Source organism: Leuresthes tenuis, unplaced genomic scaffold (assembly GCF_036924035.1).
Source record: "Leuresthes tenuis unplaced genomic scaffold, fLeuTen1.0.hap1 SCAF_7, whole genome shotgun sequence".
Classification (NCBI taxonomy): domain Eukaryota; kingdom Metazoa; phylum Chordata; class Actinopteri; order Atheriniformes; family Atherinopsidae; genus Leuresthes; species Leuresthes tenuis.
In genome coordinates, this window is record NW_027325361.1 from 20,580,798 (window position 1) to 20,602,669 (window position 21,872).

Consider the following 21,872-nt stretch of genomic DNA (forward strand, 5'->3'; position numbering starts at 1 on the left):
ACAGTCGAATGTAATTGAGTTCAAGAGCACAGATACGATTATAGCATTTGAAAACATTTGCCTTTTCATTGATGAGAAGAAATGGACAGGACAGGATATCTTTTTCTTTTGAAATAATAGATATAAAGTTTACAGAAAACATTTTTTTATGGTAAATCTAAACCAGTTGTACTGCATTTTCTGGAAGGCGTTAGATTTAGAAGAGCAATAGTCTCATCAAACCCATCTAAGCAGGCAAAAAGTGTTACATGAAGCCAAGGTAGAGGGAAAAGAAAAGAGGACTGTTTTCTTAACACGGTTAACACGGTTACCTGCAATAGAAACACATGTTGAACTTTAAACCACAGAACGTCAAATGTTGCTATACTTTTACTGAGCCAAATCTTTGGGTCATTCAAATATTTGAACCAACAAAACATTCTGAGTCAAGGTGTTGATCTAATGTTGCACAGGCGTATATGGCATCACTGCATTCCCACTGAACCCCAACAGTACCAAACTAGTAAGAAGAGCAGTTTTCTCCCCGAAAATTCTGTTCCTGTTGGAGCCTACAATTCCTAGTAATAAATCATGGCAGTATCCTTGAGGAGGCTCACACTAGCACTTGAATGGAAATAATGATTGCATGTTTCACACTATATTTTACCTGATAGTTCCATACCATATCTAGTGTTACGTCATAATTTAATGTTAATTTCACTGTGTAAAAGACAGATACTATATATCTGACACATTGTAAGATACATTGTAATGACTCACATGCTTCTCAGTTTATGCCAAAAGACAATGAAACCTTACTCTAACGGGGGTGTTTAAAATTGCTTATGGCATCGGATCTAATGAGCTGTGCTTTTATGTTGTCATTAACATGAAGTTTTATTGAGTCCATAAACCTGTCGAGATTGTCTAATGCTCAGTGTCATGATACATGATTCAAGGAGAATTACTTCTATTGTAAGAGGCTCTTTAAATCTTATGGAGGATATGTCGTTTCTAATCTCAATTCTGCCTCATTATCTGAGCAAATGATGCCCTCGACTTCCTCTTTCATTTATTCCTTGAACTTGCTTTATACTTTTAATGGTTGTAGGGTGGCTGAAGCCTGTCTCAACTCACATTAGGAAGCAGGTAGAATAGACTATGGAAAGGTGACCAGTCTACTGTTGGTGAAAGAAAACGGAAACAGCCGATTTCGAATCACCAATTAACACTTAACCCTGGTGCCACCGTGTCACCTTTTTACTTCCTCACACGTTTAATGTAGAATTTAATAACAATTAGTAGGGTTCAAGAAGACTGCAAGCATTTGAAAAATATTACTATTTGCTGACCTCACTGAGCACTTGAAAAGTTACCACAGGAATAAATTGCTCCATTGCTACAGAAACTCTGCGGGGACTGGTTTACAGGCTTAAGGTCAGTTTGGTCTGTCCCTACGGCTGTTACAATAACAATGATAACCATGGAAACTGGATTTTACACTTATTATCATAAACCGAGGCAGTGGCATCACTTAAAAAAAAAAAAACTTGAAATGTTCACAACATTAAATGTTAAATGTTAATCATGAAAAAATATTGCATCATTTTGCTTTTTTTGAGCGCATTCTCAAATGTTTTGATGTTTAATCAAACTTTTGGTGAAAGAGAAAATGCTTTTCCTCCAGTATTAAATTAGTTTTACTATGAATTAAACCAAATGCAGTACAGATGCAAATGAATTCAAAGTTTAATATTAAAACAGGACATTTGAATTCATGCTAAGCCGTTTGCAAGATAATTACAGAGAGATCAACTTGGATGGAGGCAGAACATGGATGCAATACCTTTAGTTTTGAGGTCTAAGTGCTCATTCATGTTTTTACAATCACTGCAAACTTAGTTTTAATTTAACTTAATTAGCAATATTAGAGGATGTTTATTAGTCTTAACCCTATATAAAAACACAGATTTAACACAAAGGAATTTCATTTAGTAGCTGAACATTGTTTTATAAAAGTACAAAAAAAATTTGGATTTGATAAGAGTGTAATGGAATTTCATGAAATTGTAATTTTTCACTTTTTCTCAGATGCATACGGGAAAGAAAATGTAATCATGAGCAAATGAGCTTTGTTGCGCCTCATCTGGCTTTTACGGCAGCATGAATTCTTTGAGGACTTCACAAATGAAAAATAATATTTTACATGACAGGTTCAAACTTTCTCGCAGTTGACAGATCAATTTTGCTTCATGCAGCCATGGACCATTTTCTTTTCACTGTAAATTTGAATTCATGTCAAAATCCAGACTCTTTGCTGGCCATGTCATTGAGTTGATATGTCTTTTTTTGAGCACTCTGTGCTCTGGGGTGAGATGCATTTTCATCCCGAAGAATGATCTCAGCATCACCAAAACTCCTTTCAAATGAAGGACATTACATTGTCATTTACTGTTGAGGTAATGACTGCTATCTTATCTGGTTTTCCACCTGACATCAACCCCATGTTCATCAATCTTTGTGGAAATGTTCTCATTTTCATTAGGCAATCACCTTTTTTATATGATTCTTTGCACCAAACTAAAGTTCTGGCATCATCTCCTTGTCCAATGCAGATTAGTGATTCATCACTGAATATCACTTGTATCCAATCATCCACGGCCTATTACTGCTTCTCTTTAACCTAATGTAACGTTGTTTTCTTCTGCTTAGGTGTTAGTGGTGGTTTACGATTTGTTTCTCACTTTGTTTATTGTGGATTTTCTATATTCAAGTGTTATGTGTGGCCAGGTAATGGCATACCTGGAGTGTTTTGTGTGCTGCTATCTCCCCGCCCTCTCCTTCCTCTTTGTCCTCCCCCACAGGCCAGTAGGCAATTGATAATCAGGTTGAGAATAAAGAGGGAGAGAAGGAAGGCTGCTTTCTCTCACTCTGGGGGCAGCAGCCACATGGATGGTTTGCTTTCTTTTGATTAAATAATTAACCCTTGTTTTTTTTATTATTATTATTCGTCTGTCTTAGATGGCAGAGTGTTTTGTCTTATTTTAGTTTATTATGGTAGTTTGAGTTGGAGACTGCCGGTTGTCCTGTTTTGTCGTTTTTGCGACGGCCCACTGCATGGCTGGCCCTGTGTTTCCCCTTTTTGTTCCTTTTGGCTGTGGTCTTTTTGGTCTTCTCTTTTTGGTTCATAACTTTATGGGTTAACCATTAACTTTTTTTTCCTTTTTTCCTTTTCAGTGGTAACTTTTTAATAAATCTTTTCTTTTTGCAAACATTGTGTGGCGTCCTTATATGTTATGGTCTCGTTGACCCTATGTGTTATTTTAATTTTATGAGGTCGTAACATCAAGATATAGAACTTTAAGTTTTCTTTCTTTAAGGTGATGCTTTGACATCTCCCTTGATTGACATGCATGCTTCCCTTTTACAACCTTTGTACTTTGTACTTCAAACAAAATCCGATGTATTTTGCCACACTCCGGGTCTAATTACGTTCTTGATGGAGTTTTATTCTATTTCTATTGTTTCCTGCTCGACAGCCAGGTGCAACAGCTCTTTAAGCTGTCTCTTTAAACAACAGACTCATTTGCATCTTTAAACTTGTTCAGGCATCTGTTTTAGAAATGCTTATTGCAAGATAATTCAATATGATTATTCTTTTTACTCATGGTGGTGTAATCCAATTCTTTTCCTCTACTTTGTCTGAAAAAATATTTTGCAAACGCTTTTGGGTCATATCTGTGTTTTTAACATTATTATTATCATGATGAATATCTGCCAAGTAATGTGATTCTATGATTTCTGCCAGGTGTTGTATAGAGAGGGTCTTGTGATTACTATTACTTAAATGTTTAAAGAGTAGATAAGTAGAAGGAGAGAAAGAAAGGCTCTTGCAGCTTTGTTACTTGGAGTCCCTAAATTAAATGGACTTTGTTTCTAGCATAAATTATAATGATGCTTTTTTTGTAGAAGTTAAGGAGATAGTCAATTTCATAAATCCACGCCTAAGTAACAAGAGGACATTCCATAGTTTGTTACCATAACTATTATTTTACAGTTACTAGACCACAAAAGTATTACTGCATGTTTTAGTGCTTGCCGGTACCCGGCTACAATATTGTTTCCTTTTACTAGGTCTTTATTTATCCCTCAGTGGACTCACTCTTTGCTGGACTTTTTTTAGTTAAACCAGCAAGGATTCAGAGGCATGAAATCGCGATTGTTCCTCAATGTTCAAGTCTCATTTATACAACAACAAGAAAAAGCTACATACTTTATATTTGGCTTCAGCGTTCACAAGAATTTGATGAGAGGATCGAAAGCACAAAACTGACATAGAGGAAATAGGACAAACACTCTCCAGAGGTGGTAAAAAAAAAAGAAAAAAAGGAACAATTATGTGATCTCACTATTCTCCCTATTTCCCCATCCTCCACTCCTGAGTTCTATCGGTCTCCTCAACACACATGTAGAGGGGGATGAAAACAAGAGCTTGTTAAATGTTGCCCTTTGCTTAAAATCAATGTTTTAAGATGTCTGTAAAATGATTGTGCATTAGACATATCATGAGCAAAATAAGCCATCAGTGCTGTGGCCTTGGACGTCTGCTTTGAATCTGCAGAGCACCATTTAAAGTCTCGGAAAGGCAAGGTCAGATAGTCTATACTCTAATGTTCTACAAGCACTATTTGGAGAAACCATTGCCACCCACTCCTGACTACTTTTGGGATAGTACAACTAATGTGCATGCACTGAGAGGAACAGATTAAATGAGAAGCCAGGATGGAGAGCTAACCAGGGAGGCCACTAGCTCTGGTAGTGCCAGGCTAGATGAAAGCACTCTACGGGCTAGCCCAAGAGCTAGCAAGTGAACTCTCAGCTGGGCTCCAAGCCAAACAGACGCTTGCTCACAGAGGAAGCCGCAAGCTACAGAACTACCAGGCTAGCCCATGGGAAAGCAAAATGAACTCAGAGCCAAGGCAACAAGATGTATAAAAGTTCCCTCAGCCCAAGTTCTGGAACCTCTGGGCTAGATAGATCTGGGAACTCCTGGAGTTAACTATCTCTGCGATGTACAAGCTAGTTAGTTGCTTTGAGCTTGCCCCAATCCTGACGCTCCTGGATTGTCAGATACAATGAAAGTGAATACTCTAGCATTACAAAACTTACACATGAATAAGACCACTCTCTGATTCAAAGATGTACGACTGATTTTTTTTTTCTTTAACTGACTTTTTTTGAATATACAGTCATAACATATTGGCTAGATAAATATATGGCTGATTTACAAAAATATTAGAATTGCTCATTGCTTTGTGGAAACATAAAAGGCCTTTGCCAGCTACTGGCAGTTGAGATGTGAACGGGGTCTGAATAGCAAAAACTTCAAAGTGTACCATTTGGAGGTACACAGACAAGTTTTTAGAGGATTTATATCTGCTTGAGTTTTTTTTTTTTTTTAATTTATCCTGCACTCACACATTCCCATCCAAACTTTTTATTTAAACCTCAGTTTGATTTATTATCATGGTATTGCTTCAAATTTTCCCCCTTTCCAAACAGATTTGTCTTAGTAATATAAAAGAAAAGAAAAGCTGGAAGTGTGGGTTTGTGTGTACACTGCACCGAGAATTGACCACAGTATCTGGCATTGGTTTATCGCCCCATCCATTTCTCTGCCAGCAGATAAGTGGAGAACTGCTCTCCATGACACCCATGGGACTATAGCAGTGCTTCGGCCTGATTTGGTTGTACTGGGCAGTGAGCCAGACAGTGAGGGGCACACATGCAAACACGCAAATTAGTACACCCTGCCACCTGCTTAAGTTGGATGGTCTTCTCATTAAGTCAACTAAGCAGAATTCACACTGAGTGGCCTTTGAGTGGACAGACCCACAGCACTTTAGCCTGCATCACTCTGCTGTTATTAGAGAATAAACTAGATGCTTCGAAGGTTTTCTTGGCTATGTAGTGCTCAATAATGGTACTGTAATTTCATAAAACTAGTTACTTTAAAGCATGTCTCTCTTTGTTAAAAAAAAAAGTTGTTTGACAAGCCAGTTTGGAAGCCAACACTCAAAATCCAAAGCCAACTGAACTCTGTTATAATGAAAATAAACTTAAGAGTAGGGGGAATCTTTTGTCCTGTTGTCTGTGGTAAAACTTGCCAAACTTACAATATTAAACATTCATCATTGGGAGTCTGGCTTTTCACGTGGCTTTCATGGCTTTTTTTCTTTCCCAAGAAGAACTAAAGAAAGGATACTTGGCACATCTCACCAACCACACAATGATATTAAAATGAATGTTCCAAAATCAGTCAAGACAGCTTTGTGTTATCCAAAAAAGGATCACAAGATATAGTCTTGTCCTCCATGGTGCTATTTAATCAACATACTTTGGAGTTTCAGTCTTTGTCATTATATTTAGCAGTGTCTGGAAATTTCTATTTCCCAGTTTTTCCAATAATCCTGGCAGCTGCAATGATCAACTCAACAATGATAACTGAAAATGAGCCCCTTAATGCATTTGGTATTTGCAATCTGTCCTCTGCCAAACAGAACAGGAGGTAAAGGAATACCAGCAACCACACACTTTTGATACAGAATGGTTTCACTAAGAATACATTTCCATAAGTGTCACGGGAAAATTACGACCAAGATAAATAAATAGTCTTATATCTGCGTCATACATGACATGTTGCTGCAGGTTGGCAACATCTTTGTGTAACCTTGTATTGTTTGAATCTTCCTCCAGCTTCTTTTCTGTATGTCATACTTCCTGCTGTAATACTTCATTTATCCTATTTGAAGGTCTCTTTGCCTTAGCAATATTACATTAGAGTATCCACAACTAACAGGACTATTTCTCAGTCTACAAATTTATAAGACTAAGTGACATCATTGCGGCATATTCAGGTAGTCCAAGATTAAGTCCACTGAGATCTCACTGAATCTAGAGGTTACCATGTTTCTAATGTGTGGATATTTTCCAAACTAGTGTTTACCATTAAGATTAAAGCAAAAGGGTAGCTCCTTTTAAAATTTGAATTTGCTATCTTTATACAGACCTGTAGAGCTTTTGTCATGTAACTGTCAATGTCCCCAATAAATACATGACTTATTTACAGGGTAAATAGCAGTATGATGCACTATAGTAACAACTTGCACTGAAAAATTGTTAAGTCTTGTTTTTGCTTCCTCTAAAAATGTGGACCAGCCACCCACATGATGTCAGATTATCTTGATTTCTTGGTGTGGGAAGTGTTTACTCTCTGGCTATCTCTGCTTTTTTACGTCCTCTTGTTATTTCTCTATCCTGTCATGAGTCAGACTGACAGAATCAGTCATACATGGACATACCACTATAGACTAAAACCAAGCACCTCATTCCATCTCCTCTACACTGTATCAAATTCCACCTTTCATATCAGCGAGCCCAAAACAGGGCTGTCAGCTGTCAGGCTATTTTCTCCAAACCGACCGTTCTGTACAAAAGGCTGCTGCCTGCAAAGCCTCTGTAATCAAACGATGAAACTTGCCATCTTCCTGGACGCACAGAATAATATCATCTCTCCTCTGTCTTTTTCCACCCACCCTTGTTTTAATCTCTTCACCCTCATAACTTTCCTCTCCTTCATGTTTTTGAGCAACATCTTATTCCCATATCTTCCCTCAGTCTTCAGACTTTCTCCTGCCTCCCCCCATGACCGCTTGCCAGGGCTCCAGGGACTCTCTCAGTAGATCTGATGGCAGAGGATTGTGGAATACCAGCTGCAGTTTTAATGATTTTGCCCCCGGGCCCTGATCAGCTGAAGATATATAGTTCTATTTTCCAATAGAACGAGAGTTCACACCTCTATGGAATATGTATATTAATTTGTTCACAAATATTTAAACTTGAGTTTGATAATAGTTGTAGGGAATTGGTAGGGCATAGTCTTGACACTGAATCTGATCTATATGAATGTTTTTCTGTTACTAACGAGACAACTGGTGCATTTGTGTGGGTGCAATTATGTCGAAGACAGAAGCCCATCCTTAACTGGATGTTTTTCTCCCTCTTATCTGCACGTCTGTCTTTCTTTCTACCTTCCACCCCACTGCGTACGTCCTCCTCAGCTCTTGCTGCTCATGTTTGACAGCAGAGCTGCAGCATGTCCTGCAAACACATTGCAATTAGCATCATGCGCTTCAGTGCATCCCAGACCGCTCACTGATGAAGTTCAATCAATTCGCTTTAATTATAACTTTCACAGAAACACCTCTAATCTCTCCAAAACTTTGATCTCTCAAGGTTTTTTCTTCTCTCATATTTAGTAACAAGCTGTGGCAGGTAGTTTGAAACATAGCTGTTTGGAAAATGCTATGTTTGTGTGTAAGTGCATCTATGTGTGTCCTTCTATCTCACCTGACTAATCCACTGCTCCTCTCTCACTGTTTCCCTCAAGACGTTGACGATTGCCAGTCTAATCCATGCCAGAATGGAGGAACCTGCATTGACGAGATCAACTCTTTTGTGTGTCTTTGTCTGCCGAGCTACGGCGGAGCTACTTGTGAAAAAGGTAACAACCTGGAAGACAACACTGGTGTCTCTTTTTACTCATTACCTCATTCGAGCTTGTTGGGAGGTAGCAGAAAGCCGATAACTACAAAGAGGATTAGAAAGCATTGAGAGCGGTAGATGATGGAGAGTAAGGAAATGATCGGAAGTAGAATAGGGAGATTGCAAATTGAGCAAAGAAGGAAGACAACGTGGTGAAGGAACAATAGGCAAGGTGTCAGAATGGTGGAGTGAAGTAGAAGAAAGGGAAAAAAGACGGTAAGGATGTGGCATAAAAAAAATAAGGAGATGTCAGGAGAGCAGAATGCTGAGAGAACAACGAGATTTAGGAAGATATTTAATGAGGATGTGAAATGAAGACAGAGGAGGCAGAGGAAAGGGTGGTGGAATGAATGCAGACAAAGAGGTGGAGGGGGAAAGAGCAGAGGGAAGCCGTGCAGAATAAATTACTGGGTTTATATAGAACACCTGCGTCCAGCTAATTTAGTCTCCTATTATGGGAATTCCCATATGAGAAGGGGCCATGAAGGAGGCTGTTCACAAACTGCGCGTCATACGGAAATATGGCCGGCAAACTACACCCAGGAATACCCACAGCTGCTGCTCAACAAATTCACAAATTGTGTTTGGTGTTCTTATTGAAGAAGTGGAGTTAAATTCAGTTCAATTCAATTTAAAAAAAAATGTCATTTGTCGCCCGGGGAGGGCAATAAAAGGCGCACAACGCAGTTGTACATAAGTAACATGGACAAGTTAAAGATAAATATAGTGCAAATGAATGAAAGAGCAGACAGTATATATACAAGTCATTAATGAAATATTGTAGCTATTGACAATATTAAAACTATTAAAATATTGACAGCTATGCAAATAGACAGCCAATAGACTGCAATTTGCACATCTTAAAATAATGAAAGCATTGCCACATTGACAGATGAGAAAGTAATTTAAGTCACACAAACAAGACAAAGTGGACAATCATCTCCAAAATGAACTCAAACTACCAAAAACACTTCATGTGTCTCAAAATAAGTTAATTGGACAATAACACTGGCAACCATTCACACTCAGAAATCAGGAACTTTTATCTTTGCTGCAATGACCTTTAGTTGTTTGTGTTCCTGAGTCATTAGTTTAGTTGGTAATTGTTCTGTTTGTGTTTGTCTTTTCGTTGTCTCTGGTCTCTCTGGTCTTATCGTTTCTTGGTTCTTTGTTTTTCTCTTCTGTGTTCTTGGTCTGTTGTTTCTTTGAACTCCTTGGGTTCTCTCTGTTCTGAGTTCTTTGTTGGCAGTTTGTTTGAGGTTATACTTTGTAATGTGTTCTAGATTGCTGTTCTAGTCATTACTCCTAGTTATCGCCAGTTTCCCCGTTTGTTCATCAGCTCAACTTCCGCAACTGTCTCCAACTCACTCTAGCACAGCTGCAGCCCCTTCTTTGTTATTTCTCCCTCTGTACATGTACCCCTTTGTTCCGCTCAGCCTTTGTCATATCCTCGTTGTTATCTTCTCTTGTTTACCCTGTCACGTCTTTGTTCATAGTCATTGTTTCAGTCATATTTTTTTCAGTCCTCAGCTTTTTGTTTTACCAGTTTAGGTTTTTGTTTTCTCCGGTTTGTCCACACTATATGTTACCGTCTCAAAAAAAAATCGAGTTTTAGTTCTCCTATAACCTCCTGTCTGCATCCATGTCTCATCTCCACCAACTGTGACATTTGCAGAATGAAAGATTTCTCACTTAAATCAGTATTTCATATCAAAATAAGGAGAGCCTCTTTTCACTTTACTGTACATGCAACAAAAATTAGAAATGTAACATGTCAGCAAGTCACTTCAGTAGATTTTACTTTCTTAATCCATGTTTCTAAATTAACTCAACGTGAATATATGCCCTTTTTTCTCTTTGGTAGCAAGGTCTGGACAGTAACATCTGCTTTTAGCTGACATAGCGATCAGCTCTGTTTGATGTGATCTTTGATTGACTTCATTGTAAATATTCCTCTTACAATGTCTATCTTTTTCCAACATGGTTTGTTCAATGATTCCACATTTCTTTCTGGACAGTTTTCATAGCAGATCTGAAAACCGTGTCTTAGCATTTGATTTGTTCTTCAGGTGGGTGCACTATGGATGAGAGATAAGTCCATTGATTTGTTTCTTGAATGTTCTTGATGTGAAGGCAATAGGAAATGAGTCACAGTTTGGTCCAAATAGATTTGTGTTTTGCTGGCTGAATAATTTTAACATTGTGACCTCCGTTTGAACTGATGCATGGTAGAAAATGTTAATAATTTTGCTGTTCTAAAATCCTTGATTCCACCGACCTCTACATTCTCATTCACTCTTTCCTGTGCTTTTTATCTGACCTGATCTTATTGCTTCGTGTGGCTTTCCTGTTGTTTAAACAAAAACTTGTTGTGTGAAATGACTGCAGAAATCTTTCACATTTATCTCTGCTTTTGCAAAGACAACATTGTTTTCTGTGTTTTTCAAAGTCTGGAAAATACCAGCAACAGAGGTTATATAACTTTGGAAGTAAGTGGAGAAAGAGGCATGTTCACTAAGTGACATGACCTGGTCCTACATTCAAAACGCAAGGAAGAACTATAAGAACCACATTTAAACTAAAAACCTTTAAAAACAGCACATGCAGGTTTTATAACATACTCAAGAGGAGGAAATAAAGCTAACAGATGTTAATCTTCAGCTCTACAGTCCACTATTTCAGTTACCAGAAACAGCTACTCCAAAAAGCTATCGATTGCTACTAGGGAAAATCTGAGTACTATATCCTTCCTTTTGGATTATGAATCAGTCCTTGATTTTCACCAGAGATTTTCAAATTGCACTAAAATGTACAGCTTCTTTTGAATAAGGGACAGTTATCAAAGCATGAAATGTGGAAGCACTTGCTCAATCTTTCCAAGTCTTTCGATTTAGGACTTTTCTATCCTATAGTGTTGCATGTATCATTGTTTAGTGCAGTTTTGTCTCTCCCTGTCCTTTATTTTAAATATGCACACACACACAGACATCACCTGAATGTGCCTTGTGTTTGAAATGCGCAGGAGCCAATGCGTATGTTGCATCTCCTGCCGTGTCACTACCGTCATGGCTGATTGGGAGCAGCAGGACTAATTGTGTAAAACTAAAGTCTGTGTTTTCCTGTCGCTTTTATCTCATCACTCTGTGCTGGCAGAAATAGAGAATTCAGCTGAGAAGAGAACAATTCACAACAGGCTTTTCATTCAGTGTGATCTCAGTTTGATATCCAGAGGGAAGTCTTAACTGTGACAGAAACAGTAGAAATTAACTAATTTGTTCCACCAAAACCTCCATCTTTTTAAATGTCATCCATTGGTCCCTGTCTCGCCAAAGTGGTCAAGTTTCTCAGTCTCATTTGCTGTGTGAACTTGAGGGTGAGTGTGTTCATATGCATGCTCGAATATGTTCAGTTCTATGCATTGCAAGCTCGCAGCCTTGGATGCGGGTTCTTTACGGTGTGTTACCATGGTAATCCTTTCTGAGGCTCCATAATAGAAAGTTGACAGGGCTCAATTTCTCCAGCATTGTACTGAGAGAGACGCAAAATGGTTTTCTACACTTAAATTTGAACATTTATATTGGAATTTCCTTTTGTTACTTTTTTTTTTGCTTCCCTTTTCCTCTTTAAAACACTTTAAAGATCATTTAGAATATTTGCCCTTTGTTGTTTTCAGTAATAAATGGATATTTGCTAAACAGACTAGGCAGCTGTGGATAAACCAAGACCACCAGTTAGTTGCTTCAGTCGTCTCGTCCCATAACTGAAACTGAATGCTGAGTCTGCCCTGCTGTTTTTTTTACTTGTTGCCCAATCGGTAGAGACACCAATCACTTTATCCCGGGCCTAACTGAATTGATAAGTGACTGTCATAAGCTGCTTAAATCTTGATTTGTATCCATTCCTTACTCTGCAAGTCTTCTCTTCTGCCATTATTCATTATTTGTCTTTCTAGGTAGAAAATAATATATACAGCTAACAGTGGACTTTTTACTTTAGTGCTATGGCACTACTGTAGACACACCTGTTTCATGTTGTTTTTCTTTCTGTTCTTCTTTTCACTCCCTACCTTTCTGCTGTCACACCCTGCACTTTTGTGCATCTTTTTATTCTCATTGTAGGTGCACCGGTAGATGCTTCGTTATGCTCTGAGAGAGTTTTAATGTGTGTGTTTTCCTGTTCGTCACTGTGTGAGTGAACGTGTCGGCAGGTGTCTGTGCAGACTGTATTTGCTGTTTCTTGCATGTTTGCATGATGCTTTCACATTTTACGGAGCTCTAAAGTTGGAGATCTTTCAGTTGAAATGTTGACACACACATTCAGTTGCTTCATTGCGAGCATAATTGTGCCTCGTGACCTAATCTACTCTGTAGCCTTCTCATTTTAGCCCGGCTTCTCTTAAACCCTCAACAGGTCTTTAAGGAGCATGCAAATCATAAAAAAGGTCATTTTTGGGAGAAATGTTGCTTTTTTCATATTGATTTGTGTGACTGACGTGAGGTCACCAGATCTGCATTACAAGTGTTGTTAATCTCCTCAATGATTCATGTGATTTATGTGTGCCTCATGCAAATGCTTAAAATGCACTGAGCAACAAACATTCTACTCAACTGTAAGGACCTGTTCCAAAGGTAGTATTAGTGTGTCAGGACCGCACTGCAGCAAGAGGCTGGAAGTTTGCCACTCTATTCCCAGTATTTACCAAACAATATATCTTTTTAGCAAACACTACTGTACTGCAGGTCAAACATGGACAGTACATGTATGACAGCTTTTCCGATATAACGTTAGCAGCTGAGCAAATTTAGGATAGTCTGCTATGTAAGCCATATGGTTTACAAGCACTGTTTTGCCATCAGTTTATCTCCAGATGGAGAGAATTTAAGAAAAGGTACTTTATGTGCAAAAGTTGGATCAAGGTTGCATGTGCAATTGGAAGAAGCTGAAACGAAAGGTTATATTTGGCAACGAATCAGTAAAACACACATTCCCACTTTTTTTTTAATAAGATGTTGTTGTTGCTGACAGTAAAGTTAACCGAGGTTAAGGTCGTGCTGCTGCAGTGGTTAATGCCATAATTCACCACACATTCAGGCGGCAAACATCACAAAGAGGATCCATAGTATTTCATCTAAAATGGTGTAACACTATATAAAGTTCCCCAAAAGATTGTAATTATATGAACTTTGGTGTGAAAGTTAGTGGGGCTGATTCAACAAGCTGGTCTGCTGGACAGAAAGATACATATTGTGTTTTTTACAAATTTTTTACTAATTTGTGAGAAATAAAGCAGATAAACTTTGCTCTATATGAATGAACCACATAATTAGACCATTTTGGTACCAGGGCTGCTCATGGCAGTCTCCGATCGGCATTCGGAGATTCGTGGCAGTCTCCGATCTGTTCCATGTGTGAGCATGAGCGAGTGCATGTGGATATGCACTCTGAATGAGGAGTGATTTAGAACGGAAGAGAGAGAGGGGGGAACTGCTCGAGACATGCTTTATTTTCAAATATCCAACTTTTTTTTTCAGATTTCCAAGATCTTTGCCCCCTGCATTGTTAATTAAGTTTTGTTGAGGACAGATTGAACCACATGTTGTTAAGGCTAACTCCCCAACATTGCAGTTATGACATCCTTTTGTTTTAAAAATGAAAAACTTACAACTTGAAATATCTCTGTTTCAAAGCTTCCATTTTAACAAAATATTAACCAGCATGCGAATCAATCTCAATAAAAAATTAGGGTTAACCCTAATCCTAACCTCCCCTCTCACTGTTTCCTTACAGGACAAGCAATCAGCCAACTGGGAAAAAAACACTTATGTTAGAAGTTTTATGCAGCTAATAAATCCCCAGGTGTCTTTCAGGAAGGTGTTTACTGTCTTCCTAAACTCAGACAGAGCCGACTACAGAAGGAGTGACTCATATTTCATCCATCTTGATTTGTTGTTCCTTCTTACCCCTCTCCTCTCTTAATATTATGTACTGTATTTTGGGGAGGCCAAGCTACAGGCTAAACAGCTATTACTGCTACACTGACAACTACTGATTGAGTCCAAGTGTGAGCATGCAATTGAATTTACACCAGAAGTGTCTCAGTGAAGTTTGCAGCCATTTAAAACTTCACCAAACTTGTTATATTATATATATATTATTTATTATACATAAATTCCCATTCAGTTTTTCCAGGCAGGATGCCTCACCTCTTGTATTCTCATACATTTTCAGACACAGTATATATAGGAGCACATGCTGTGGACACCCAATGCTAAGCTGCTTTTGACAGGAAAACAAAAACTAGACAGCATTACACGGAACCAAAGACAAAGTAGAGCGCCGCCCTCCCTAAGAGGACAGCGGAGGAATCTGGGGCAGACAGATATGAAGACTTTTGAGTATGTCGATGCCATACACCAGTGCAGCAGATTGGGAGCAGGCACTAGACGATTTTCTGAAGCTTACACAGTGAGACTAATGGGGAGCAGAGCAGACTGAGCTAACTAACAGCAGCAGGAAGTACATCAGAAAGCAGCAAATCCAGTCCTGTAGTAGCTCTGTCACTGTACTCCTTCCATCACTATCTCATCCCTCACTAACCTGTTTTTCCTTAAAACGTGCATATTCCTTCATCACCGTTAGGGCAACTTTCTTGGCAATCTGAGTCCAAAGAAGTAATTATGTGCACACTATACTGATTTCCCTAAAGAATATGACAACATTCAGCTCCTCGTGATTTATTGTAGGTCCAGTTCCAACATTTAGTGTGAGTGCATAATGCAGTCTAATATTTTTTACTGGAAAATTTCACATTACACCTTTAAAGTTCTTTCCAGACCTCGATTGTTACTCATTTGTTCTAACCACAATGTTCATAACTCTCAATGGTAACGCCATTTCATGTCTGTTTAGTGGTCCTGGAAAGTATTACTGTGAGAAAGAAGTTGTTAGGAGCCCACTGTGGCTCCAGAGGGAGCAGCTTAAACTCTCAGTTCAAGATGAACTGTAAAATAATTAAAGTCTGTGGGTGTGGAGTAAGAAACTCATCTTACAAGACCTCTGTGACTCACTCCCCATCTGCTAGTGGCCGACAGTGCATGGCTACATTAGTAAGCAGCAAGATAACACACCAAAATCTCTCATTAAATTGAGTTGCATAGTGCACAATGTAGGCAGCAGATTTTTACATGGACAAAAATTGTACATTTTCAGCTTCTAAACTGCTGGAATGCTATTTTAACCACGTTGTATTTGTTTTGTGCAGATGGAGTGATGGAAATTTGGTTTGTTTTTTTATTTACTAAAAGATTTTTAGTGATGAATCTTAGGCGATTCTGCATTTTCCGGTATTATTCTTCAGTTGGTCAACTTGAAAAGTGCTCTGCCGAGGACAATTAACCTAATGGAGCAGATGGTTTGTTTCACTAAACCATCTGGGAAGTTGTTTGTGAAACAATCGAAAAGAAACTAATTAATAAGCAGATCCAGCCTTCCCCAGACCCTCTTGTTTCAGGACATTAAAGACATGGACAAACGGATACAAAACGCAGTTTTTATCCAAAAACCATGACTGCTCTAATCACTGCTTGAACTTTGAATTTTAAAAGAACAAATAATGGAATGAATACCTGAAGAATGTGAACATGAAAGAATTATTGTTTTCCACTGGGGTTATTTTTTTAAACGCTTTCTGATATTTTAATTGATGGAGTGTGCGCAATTGAACTGTGCAATGTGCAATGACAATAGGATCTATATTCAACAAATAATAAAATGAGCTAAGCAGAGTTACATGGAACTGTTAAGTGAGTCAAAGCCGACTTTGTTTATTGTCAGCAAACTTACAACCTGTCTATATAAATAGAAAGGATGCTTTTTGGTCCCAGCTTTTGAGTTTAGGTTCGAGATGAATGGTTTTTAGCCTGGTGACCTTTATCTTGCAAATCTTAAAGACAGTCCTCCTTCTCAAAATATGTCAGTAATTACGTTCAAAGAATATACAACCTCTCGAGGTTGTGAGAGCAACTGAATGTGAAATGTAAACATGGCATTCACAAGGGTGACTGTTGCCTAGTAGCATTTTTTTTTTCTTTTTTAAAGTTATCGCACGTCAAACATTAAGTGTTCTTGAAATTCAACATGGTTATTTGCATAATCTTTTCCTCAAAGAAAAAAACAGCAATAAATTGAATAGTACTCTGGGGAATTTGGCTGCTTCGCAGGCAGTAGTTTTCTGCTCGTGTTTGTTTTGCTTTTTCCTATTTGCTTTTTCATACTTCTCTCAGTGGTTTTGTGAGTCAGCATCATCTCTCAGATGATGGAGAGGCCTCTGAGTTCTGTGTCTGCTCTGTCGCTGACTCTGCTGCTACTGCTGCTACTGCTGCTGATGTTTAAACTGGCAACTCAGCAGACTGTGTGGCTGAAATGTTAATTTTGTGCTTCCTGTGGGTCTTTAGAGTCTATTAATGCTAATGAAGATTCATGCATTATAATAACATGTCAAGAGGGACACGTGCCAAGACTGAAAAGAAAAGGAGTTGGAACTTTTTTATTTTCTTCACCCACAGCGAAGAAGACAAAAATGCCCACAGACACAAACTTAGGCATGCACACACTCACTGGGGCAAACACTGAAAATCCCTGAAGTTTTGTCTAAGCCTGGCAGAGGCTATTCAAATGGATTAACAGCAAGGCATCACTCTCACTCCATATGCAATTGTGTTCGACACTTGCCAAATCCCTTTCCAGACAGAAAAGCTGGTAAATGTGAGGTAATTTATTCTCATTCAAGGTGCTTAATTAGACAATGTTCCTCCACTCTGGCTAGAAAATAAATTAAGGCAGTTTATCCTCTGCCTTAACTGTGAATCTGTGGATAAAACAAAACATAGAGGCTACACAAGATGAAAGAAGAAGAAAAGATGGTTAATGAGTTTAGCGTTAACAGACATGTATGATAGGAAGATGTAAAGCTGTCCTTTGAGCTGTGCTGGAGGTTTAGTGTGCTTCTGTTTTTCATTGCTCTGATATTCTCCCCAAAAAAAATGTTTCTTTGGAAGCAAAGGAAAAACCACAGCACTCCGTTATTTTTCAAGTTTTGATTCAGTCTGTGGTACATTTCCACCACAGCATTTATACCATAAATTTTCCCTGCTTTTAGACCACAGGAAGGTTGTTTCAGACCTGTGTCTGAGGTCCCTGCTTCAGTGAAACTGCAACAAAAGGATGTGCTTTATTAGCCAGCTGTTTAACGTAGAAAGTTGATTCAATCAGAAAAAGCAAGTAGAAAACACATGCTTTTCCCAAATTTACTCTACATTTAGCTGCAGAGATCTTGTTTTGCTCTCCTCTGACTTTTTTGTTTAGATTTAAAAGTCAGGTAAGATATTTGGATAATCTAGGATGTATAAAGGGCAAAATATCAAAAACACTAACAAACATAATTAAGATTACTTACTCGCACTCAAAAAAGCTATACACATTAACATATTTCTCTATACAACGTAAGCAGAAGGTAAGGGGAACAAGGTAGATGGTGTCCCACCACAACAGATTCATAATAACATAATTAGATATGTCAAAAGATTGTGGCTTATTGGGAGAAGAAGGCACTTAGTCCTTACACTGCACTGCGACGGCACTATCTTTGGTTTTTATCTTGGATGCAGCCTGTATACAATGCTTTTCAACCTGATAGCTGCCCCACCATTCACAATCTTGTACCTGCATGCTACAAGTTAAACAAACACAAATACCCAATAGCCTTGTTTTACTGCTGTTGTAACAGATCCTTTCATTTTTTTCCAGAGTTCTTTTTCTTTGTCTACACACAATTTTGTACAAGCGCAAATATTGGCATAGCTATTCTGTAGATGCTTCCTCTTGGCAGAATCATTCTACCTCTACTTCAGTGCATAGCCATTTTCAGGTCTCTTCATGGATGTTCGAGGTTCAGGTGCAAACTCTGGCTGGATCACTCTGAGAGTCCCACTTTCTCCAACCAGTCTCCCAGTCTTTTAAAGAGGAATAACTTTTGTCCGACCTCTCTGATTGGTACAGGATGGTGCTTCTCTACATCTCCACAATGGAACTCTGGATTCCATTTAATTACCAGTGACTTGTTTATCTGTCTGACCACAATCCTTTGTTCCCTTTGCCAGTCTGTTCGTAGTTCTAAAAGAATAATGAGGGCAGCTGTGCAGAAATGTTCGTTTATACTTCCCCAAATACGGCCACGACCCAAGTCTGTCTTGCAGGTCTACAGACAGTTTTCCCAATGTATGGAGTATAAAGCCTCACCTGGACCTGTACTCATGTACGGGTGCTTTGCATTAGCTTCACACTGTTAAAAGTCTGTTACCTGCCCACTCATTTTAGAAAAAAATTGGAAAGAGCCAAACACTGGATATGCACCAAAAATGTAATCTCTGTGCTGTCCTTTCCTTATGTTTGCCCACTCACGTAAAATGGGAGCCAACTGTGTGCATGCTGTGTGGGAATTTTGGCATATTTACTGGAAAAGCCTATTCTGCCCTCATTTTTACCTCAGCCTTTTCCATCAGCATCAATCTGTAAAGACAAGTATTTGGCATAAATATGCAGAGCAAGTGCTGAGTCTGACATCTGTCATTAGTGTAGTGCTCTATAGCTGTTTTTGCTGTAACATCTATTACATCCAGAATCATACTACTATGTTTCATTAATCCATGTTGGGCTCATAATAACCATCATAAATTCCTTTGATTTGCACATTCCGGGCACATTCTCACCTTTTGACACTGGCTATCAGCAGATTCTCCTTTTCAGTCACTTTCTACTCCCTGTGGACCACTGTCATCTGCCCTCTTGCAAATGGCACACCGAGCTGTCAGCCTTCAAAAGAGTCACACAGGGAGGAGGCAAAATGGCAGCGCACACACACAAACACACGCAAATGCAAACACATGCCGTTTCATCATTCAGGGGATCTAAAAGAGACGAGGAGCAGAAATATCACTCGGTGATGTGGATAAACGACCCAATCAGTCAGCTGGAAGTGTATGGCCTTTTATTTCCTAACTGCTCTTCACTAGAGTCTGTGGAATATTAATGGTTGAAATATGCCCCTACCTCCCTCCCTCCCAATCTGATAGAGGGAAAACAAGAAAAAGAAGACAACTTGAATAATGTCTAAATATTTGAAGAGGCTGATGTGATGTCGGGCTTTGAGCCTTACTGTCAGCGAGTGGGAGAAGAAATCAGCAGAGACTAGGTTGAAGATGTGAGGGGGAGAAAACATGCCTGTTTATTTCTGATCTCTCCTTTTACTTTTTCTCCTCTCATCTTTGTGTCGTACTCTCATTCAGTTTCTTTGTCTCTCTGTTTTCTTTCCTCCTACTCCGTAGCACACTTGTCACTTGGTTCACCTTTTTGTCCTCGCAAGACTTTTTTCCTCTCCTTTTCTCACATACAGTGTGCAAAGCTTGCGTTTGTGTTGGCAGAAAATTACTCGTGTTTTGAACACATTGGTTTTGAGCTTTAATGGGAGCAATGCCGCTGGCCAAATGGTCAGTGTGTAGAATTAAATTAAGGTGTGCATGTTTAATTTATAGTGCACATTAGTCCGTGTGCGTGTTTCCTCTCGCTGTTCCTCTCTCTGTCAAACCTTCCCTGACTCTCTTGGCCCTGCTCTGCAAGATAAGAACCTTTTCACCACCTTCTTGAGCAAAATATGCTACAATACATGTTTGAAGGATTTACATTATATGTCATCACCTGTATTTTTTTAGACATGAACAGCAGCATCCTCTTACTCTGGACTAAGTAGATGCCCAGACTGAAGAAGATACCACCTACGCTGAATGCTCTTCTTTTATAAAATCCTTTAGTGACATTCTCAGTTATGTGTATCAGGCCATGCATTTATTCACTTAGAAATATGACAGCTGGCTCAGTCTGGGACACTGTGTTGAACTGTGTTGAACTGATTACATTGTTAGCTTGGACCATGCACTTTATATTAATAAATCTGTCATCATGGACTGATTGAGATTTTCCTAAACAATTTATAGTTACAATAAAGGAATCTTGAATCAAATATGCTGGGAAATTGAGATCCTGGCATCGTTCCTGACTACCAGTCATGTTACTGCCATGCCTCTAATATTATGACACGATGAAAAAGCAGCGAATGGATCGATGAATGGATGGGGTTTTTTTCATGATTCAGTTGTTTGATAATTGAGTTGACAGAAATTGACAAATAATGGAAATGTGTGTTGCTGTTTTGATTTTGATTTTAGGAAGTTTTTTACAATGCCATGACTGACCACTGCAGTTTTGCCTCCTGGATGAGCTCAAATCCAGTAAGCAAGTAGTAAGCAGGAAACCTTTCTATACTGCGACAGGCCTAAAACAGCCAGCTGCTCATTCAGAGTATCAGGTTCACCAGTCAGGCATGTCTTTGGATCTTAATGCTGTGAGTCAATACTGCGTCACCAGAAAGGCCTCATGGGGGGCACATTGTTCACATAGGGCCACTGTTAATCTTACAATCCAGTCTTTCCTTTCCTTTCCTCAAGCTTATTCCAGAATTCATTAATTCAAGCAAAGAGCAATAAATCTAAATCTGTAGTCGTAAACTATCAGTTTGTGTAACATACATATGGCTTAGGCAGTAGGGAATCCATTCTCTGGGAATGTTTTGCTCTTTGTTTTACTTATGTAAATAGTTCTGATAAAGAAACAAGTTATTTTTTTCTGCTATATCAAGGTTGTACGGTGAACAGGTTATTGTTAGGTCATTGGTCCTGCTGTTGGTTTTTCAGACCTTGACAGTGCATTTGAGTTAGAGAAAACAGAAAACCATTAGATATTGGGGTTTTTTTGGGTTTTTTTTTTCAAGGATCTGTAGCAGGTTATAGATATTTAGTATAATTAGGTCTTCTTAAAATGTCCGCTGAGCTCATGTGTAAAAGATTTATTTTCATTTTCTATTTTTGTCTCTGAGCAATGTAAAGGAGTATAAAAGTATGAGTCATGAAGTCCATCTATCAGAGGACTGAACTCTCACCCTTTTGAGACAGATTCAGTTCTAACGTTCGCAATTACAAGTAGATGAAAGTCCCCTCATGTTAAACCCGGGAACGTCTTGCTCACAAGCAGTTTGGCCAGCCGGAGGGCCACTAAGCCACCCAGAGGAGGCTGAACCTGTTAAAACAGCTAATTGGTTTAATGTCATTAGAATGTTTCGAGGTCATCAGATTAAAATCCTACTCTACCAGGAGAAATTTGAGCTGGCAGGGTAATGAAGC

The 21,872-nt window shown here is 38.7% G+C and overlaps 1 protein-coding gene across 1 annotated transcript in view; it reads left to right on the top strand.

Moving 5' to 3' along the window:
- Nucleotides 1-21,872, top strand: part of ncanb (neurocan b) — a 143,546-nt gene that overhangs the window by 101,764 nt on the left and 19,910 nt on the right. The window contains exon 11 of the mRNA XM_072389789.1: nt 8,429-8,542. Coding sequence (XP_072245890.1) covers nt 8,429-8,542 — 114 coding nt within the window. The remainder of the gene's footprint in view (nt 1-8,428; nt 8,543-21,872) is intronic.